Genomic DNA, 7105 nt, shown 5'->3' on the forward strand with positions numbered 1-7105 from the left:
GAGATTTTTTGTTTTTAGTCAAGTGTATATTCTTTTCCTCTCCTGAGATCTATCAAGATGCTTGTTTTTGTTTGTTTGTTTTTTTATGTGGAGATTTGATTTTTTAGGAGACATTTAGAAGCTTTTGTAGGTATAATGTTTGTATTTTATTTTCCTTTTTTTTTTCTTTTGAGCTGGTTAAGATGGATGATGAAGAAAATGGAAAGTTACTATGATTCTTGATGGCAAAATTAAATATGAGTTATTAAGAACTTTCTTCCATAAACTACTTCTAAAAATTAGATACTTTTGTTGTGTAAAGACTCCCAAGACAGGCTGGCTGTTCATACCCATTGTTGAATATACTGTGTTTTCTTCAGTATGAATCTGATGAACAAGAAAAAAGTGCCTATCAGGAGTATGACAGCGACAGCGATGTTCCTGAGGAGCTAAAACGAGATTATGTGGATGAGCAAACAGGTGACGCACCTGTGAAAAGGTAATTGTTCTTAGATCGTATGCTATTTTTATGTTGTGCTTTTAAATACAGGATTTCCTTTAAAGATTAAGAAAAAGCAAAAAGCAAAAATTAAACGTAGGTTATGATATCATGTGACAGAAGTTAATACATTTTAAAATGAAAATACAGGGTTTTTTAATATTGGGCATAATCAAAGAGCTCTTAATTTAGAGAGATGTGGTTTTTGCAGAAAAACAAACTTTGACGTATAAAATCAGTGCTGTCTTTGGAGACAGTTCCTGCTTCACATAAGTTAAAAAACCTCAAGGAGGAAGGGCACCTGGGTGGCTCACTTGTTTAATCATCTGACTTTGGCTCAGGTCATGATCACATGTTTGTGAGTTCGAGCCCCACGTTGAGTTCTGTGCTGACAGCTCAGAACCTGGAGCCTGCTTCAGATTCTGTGTCCTCCATCCCCCCCACCCCCACCCCTCCTCTGCTCATGCTCTGTCTCTATCTCTCAAAAATAAATACACATTTAAAAAGAAGGAAAAAAAAAAAACCTCAAGGAAGAAAGTAGCCATTTGCTTTGTAAGTGGAGTTTCTGCCTCAATCTAGTTAAATGCAGAAAGTCTCCACTCATTTTTCCAATGTCAATTACATTTACTGTTTGGGCTTTCTGTTAAGGTTCCTCCATTGTTTTGTTTCTATGATAAACTCTCCTGTTCAAGAACTACGATAATTACATAAGAATTTTTTGTCACCTTCTCCCAGTTAAATGGGCTGGTTCTTAGATGTGAGTTAATTTCATGACTGAGCATCAGACACTTAGTGGCTGCAAATACACTTTATTTTTAATGATAGATTTAAGTATACTCTTCCCTACTTTTTATCCCCAGAGTACCTAGTTAGTACCTATTTAAAATGAAAACCATAATCAATACAATTTTTCTCCTCAAAAATGAGCGACTTGTATGATTATGGATATTTTAATGTCAAAAATTGTTTCCTTTGGTTTTCACATATATGTGATGTTTAAATATCTCCCATCTATGATCTGTTATGAACTGAGTAGGACTATTTTGTTGGACTTCTTCACTGGATGTTTTGGGTATATTTTGGCTAAAAGGTAAACTCTAATTGAAATGAACATGTAAGATAGTATCTGCCAGTATCTGTGCATATATATTTACTTGCATTTTTTGTAGGGTTATGCAGTTACCCTCCTAACTTACCACTAGAAGTATGAATAATGTGAACTATGACCTGCATTCAATCAATTACTATCAATTCTAACCTCAAAATATCTCTTTAATTGACCAAAATTTCTTGTATTTCACTGATACCACCCAAATTCATGCAAAAATCATCCCTGTGCCAGATTATTGGATCGGCCCCCTTACCTTGGCTTTCTGTGTCTAGTTTTACCCCCTCCTAATTTGTATACAAATGTAGGGTTTGTTTGTTTTTCTTATCTTCAGATTTGATCATACCATTTTCCTGGTTAAATTTTGCATTCAGGTTAAGGTTCATATTCTTTAGGTATGATTGCTTTTAGTGATCTGGACTTTACCTTTTTTCTTGTCACTTTTCCCTCAGCCCACACATTTTCCATGCTGGCAGCTGGCATTGTGAATTCTTAGTGCTTCTCTGAGCACACTCTCTTCTCTTACCTCTTACCTTATTACATATTGTTTCCCTTTTTTTCTGTACTTACTGTATAAGTTCTACTTTTTCTTTGAACCTAGTGTTGTACCTAACCCCAGACTCTGTCATTACACCTTATATTTTAAATATTAGGTTTAGATTGTAAGGAGATTATTTTTTCATTTTTATAAGTCTGAAATCAGGATGTTTGGTACATTTGATATAGAATTTCCCTGAAATGTCTATTTTTGAAAAGTGACATAGCTTTTTTTTTAAATAGTTGTTAATTAATAACTTTAAATCAAAGAAATACAGTATAGTACTTTAGTTCTCTGTTTATGAATTTCTCTTCTCCTCTAGACTGTAAGCTTTGTAAGGACGGGAGGATAATCTTTATATCCCGACCTGATATATGGTAACATTTTTTATAACTAATTAGTGAATGAAAGATAGATCCTAATCTCAATAACTTACTGATTTACTAGTTGATGACCCTAACTGCAATTCTGTGTTGTTTTTCCATATTAAGCGTTTCTAGAGAAACTTTAAAAAGCAGGAAGAAATCAGATTACAGTCTAAATAAAGTGAATGCACCCATCTTAACAAATACAACACTGAATGTAATAAGACTTGTTGGTAAGTAGCTACACCATTTAAAAACAACATTATTAGTTAAATTAGTCTACTTTTGCTACTTTTATTGGGATTTTCATTGTATACTCCAGTGCCTACCACAAGGAAGGTTTTAAGATTGTCAAAGGTCAGTACTTTCTCATCATAATTGTTCCAAATAGTGTAATAACTAATATTAATGTCAGTTTTTCTTTTTCAGTTAACTGCTTAGTATTTGTGGCTTCTACTTTTTCTAAAATATTCCAGTAATTGGTATATAATGAAAAATTCTCTATGTGAATTAGAGGTATGTATAGGATGATATCAGTACCCATTTCACATTTACACAACATTTTGTGCTTATTTCATTGATCTTCACAATCATCCTATCAGATAAGCAGAGTGAATAGTGATTCTCTGGCATTTTCAGACACAAGAGTTCTATAAGCTAAATGTTCACACCATCGGAAGAGTTGCTCTTATTACAGATAAGACCTTTATTGATGATTTTGTAGAAAACAAATAACATGAAGAAATGCCATTTAAAATATTTAGGTTTGAAAATGATGTGAAATTTTTAACATTCAAAATTTCAACATTTTATATGCCATCTTAACCTTTATATCTCACAAGTAAGTGTGTACATTTGACAAATAAGTTATAGATGTGTCTTCTCAAAATAATTAAGTCATCTGTACCAGTCGGGAATTTTAATGGTGTTCTAGAAACAAAAAAATCTCTGTATTCTGTTTATATGAAAGTGATAATATCGTACTGCCTAGTTTGGTTACTCTTGCCTCTGATAAAATGGTCTGTGTTCTTCAAGATAATTTCTAAATTTCATTAACGAATAGGGTAAAGTAGACAAAATGTTTCTTAAAAGTCCCATTTTCTTTAGGAAAAATAATGGAAAAGTAATAATGAATTGAGAGGAAAAGAAAAATTTGTGTGTATTTTTATGACACATCAAAAAAATTGACAGATTCTAAAGTGTTTTTTGGCTGATTTTTGCCAGGGAAATTAGCCTTTCTTCCTTATCCAGGAGAGCTAACTGAACATAGCATCAGGAGTTCCTGTCTGGAATTTATAGAACCAGAGCTGGAAGGGTTCTGAGAGATCATCTTGTATAAATTCCTAAAAAACTAGGATTTCTTTCTTTAATACCCCTAATTTGTGGTGGCCACCTAGCCTTTGTTTCATGTCTCACAGTGACTGGATACATCATATTTTGCCAGACTACTCATTCTACTATTAGACTGATTTAATTGATAGAAATCTCTTCCTTGTGATAAATCAGAATTTCTTTTTCTCTGTAATTCTACCTGTTGGTCTTACTTATGCCTTTAAAAGTAAAAAGAGTAAGTCTATACTTTTTTCTCCTATTCTTCTCTGTGATCACTTTTCAGGTCTGGGTGGTAGTTCATACTGTCCTTCCTTTCCATATCCTCCCCCAGTTCATTCTTCAGAGTCAGTATGCTCACTTCCCTTACGTGGTTCTCACTGATAAGTATTCCAAAATCCTTGTCATCCTCCTCAGCCTTTTGGACTCACTGTAGTTTTTGGTGTCCGAACATACTTCTTGAGGTGTAGTTTAATGAAATCATCTTTTGCCTGGTTATGTTGAAGGAACAAATCTCCAAAGGTTTACATGGTGTGTAATGGCTTCTGATCGCCTTAGATCTGTTCCATGTGTCATTCTGAGATGCAGACTGAAAGAATAGCACCAACTTGGAACATGGGGAAAAGAACAGGAGCCAAACCATGTTATGACCCTTAAGGCTTCCACCCTGATGTGGCACGCTGACATCCTCTGACATATGTCACTGGCCTTGGCATGTCACGCTTGACTATTGGAGATAGAGGTACACTTCTGCCCCAGGAAGGCAGTATGGGCTCAGGGCAGTAGACGAGGATGCATAATCTTCTTACAGGGAAAGGGAGTGGGTGGAGATAATTGGGGAAAATAATACAATCAACCCCATTTAAGTGGTAGTTTATATTTTTACCTCACCTAGTTCACAAAGAACTACAGTTCATCAACTGTTTTTACTCTAAAAGACATATATTTAATAGAATTAAATCAGTATAAGGCTAAAACAAAATTGAGGAGGGGGGATATCATGTTTTACTCAGTTAAATGCAGACAACAGATACAAATCTTCACTTCCTACTAGATATAAGGAAATGAAAAAACTGCATTTTGCGTTTCTCATTATGTAAGAAAGGGTTAGAAATGTGCTATTGGTACTAATTTCAGAAGTCAGTAACAACAAATTCTTAGTGGACATTGTTTTCTAATAGTGGATTTAAGGAATGGGGAAAAAGGTGCATTCTGATGGGCTTTTGGTATGTCAACCCTATAAAGCAGAGTAGTCCTGAATAAAACCTTACTCAGCGAAGAGAGTATGACCATTGTAATTTCAGCCTTCGTCACCACCAGATCTTTTACTAGAATTGCAGTTAGGAAACAATGCCTAGTATATGCTATTTTAACTCTCCCGTCTTCCCATTTAGGGCATTTAGGGCAGGGATTATCTTCAGTTTGTACATATTCATAAAATAGAACTTTAAGAGAACCACTCACTAAGGGGTCTCCAACCGGCAAATGCTGTTCCATCCCTTGTTATTACATAGAGGTGCTTGAAGATAATAAACCTGTAAAGGTAGTGTCTCTTCTTACAAAGTTGTGTAAATAAGGTTGATTAATTTTGGGTGCCTGGGAAGATGAAGGAACTAATTATTCAGTAGTTGGAGGCACATTTTAGAACATTAAAGGCATATTCAAAATGTCCTTTTCAAGTAGTATTTATTTGGCAGGTAATTAGGAGAGATTAAACATAAAAAGTGTTAATGGGGTTTCCCAGCCCCAGGTGCTACCTAAATCTGTTAGAAAGGCCCAGGGAGCCTTTCACAAGTGTGGAGAACTAATCAGAATGCTTGCTTGAGTAAAGAAAAAATTCTGTCAACTTGACAATTTCTTGCAGACAGAGGCAGAGAAATTTTAAGGAATGTGTCTCATCACTGAAATAGACTTTCTATTCAAGATTCTCTTCTCCTGGAAGCAGCTCTCACTTGAGCAGATATGATAGGTCTGAGAGGGCAGAAGACAGGTTGCCAAAATCCATGCTTATCAAAACTGCAGACCTTAGGATAAAATTATTACTTTAATAGCTGAAAATCATAACACACTAGCATGTCATGTATCTAGACCTTAACATGAAACCAGAATAAAGTTATCTAAGAAACTTTAATATTTTCATAGGTATTGTTTACAGAAAAAATATATATCATTGTTTAATTTAGATTGCATTCCAAAATTTTTTTTTCTTTGAAAGATACTTACGTTTTGTTATTTATATGAAATATTTTTAAACATTTTTAAAAACACTTTTTGAACTGATAGCTGTATACACAACATGATATTTTGAGAGGATGATCCAAGAAGTGTCATCCTTCAGCATAATGTGCAAGAAAATCATATTGGAGATTGGGAGGCTGAGATAGAATATTCCAACAACAGAATAAGAATAAATAACAGAATAAAATAATAGAATAAAAGCTGGTAGTTCAGGACTTAGGTAATGTAGTCTGTGGTCTTCAGTTCATCGTTCAATGTGTTTTTCTAAATTTTTATGAGCTGAACTAACTTTTTCTTTCCTTGATGGCTCATTTATAGCATTTTCAGTTTGCCTTTATGTGTTATTCATATCCATTGATGGTGTTTCAACTCAGTGCCCTGTAATAAGAATAGCAAACATCCTTCCAGCTCAGATTCTGTTCTTGCTCCTCCCCGTCCGTGTGTCAGCCCCTACAGATGAAAACAGTTGGAGTCATCTTTGCAGCAGAGAGAGCATTCAGCCAGCCCTTTTGTAGGTGCCCAGTATACTGAAACTGACAGACCTTGATTTTTAAAATCTTGAATATTGGAGCAACACTTTTTCCTCCTCTTTTGTCCTAATCCGCAGTGGACAAATACACACTGCCAGCATCTTCTCTGTACCCATGAATTTGCTCTTCTGCGTAAGAATGTGGCTTTCTAACTGAATTTCCCTGGGCCAGCTTTCATGTGGTAATTACTCTGCTATTTATATGAAATATTTTTAAATGTTTGTTTTCTGTGCTGATGAGCTGGGGAAAACAGACCCACTGTTCCTCTTGGTTGCATAGTTCTCCATGTAGATCCTTGGTTGGTTTCTTTGCCAGTCCCTCTGTGTCTACTCCCCGTGAGTATGCAGGACTCACGGTCTAGATTTTAGGATGATAGTTTAAATAGTGCTTCCCTTGTAAAGCTTTTCCTCATCAGGTTAGGTTTCTTCTTCCTTCCTTCCTTCCTTCCTTCCTTCCTTCCTTCCTTCCTTCCTTCCTTCCTTCCTTCCTTCCTTCCTTCCTTCCTTCCTTCCTGCATCC

At 35.2% G+C, this 7105-nt stretch overlaps 1 protein-coding gene across 1 annotated transcript in view; it reads left to right on the forward strand.

Annotated features, from left to right (window-relative positions):
• VPS50 (VPS50 subunit of EARP/GARPII complex) overlaps nt 1-7105 on the forward strand; it is a 131485-nt gene that overhangs the window by 89851 nt on the left and 34529 nt on the right. Inside the window, exons 19-20 of the mRNA XM_039255453.1 lie at nt 360-478; nt 2616-2722. Of these exons, the coding sequence (XP_039111384.1) occupies nt 360-478; nt 2616-2722 (226 nt within the window). The remainder of the gene's footprint in view (nt 1-359; nt 479-2615; nt 2723-7105) is intronic.

This window comes from Hyaena hyaena, unplaced genomic scaffold (genome assembly GCF_003009895.1).
Source record: "Hyaena hyaena isolate Hyena2069 unplaced genomic scaffold, ASM300989v1 scaffold_528, whole genome shotgun sequence".
NCBI lineage: Eukaryota > Metazoa > Chordata > Mammalia > Carnivora > Hyaenidae > Hyaena > Hyaena hyaena.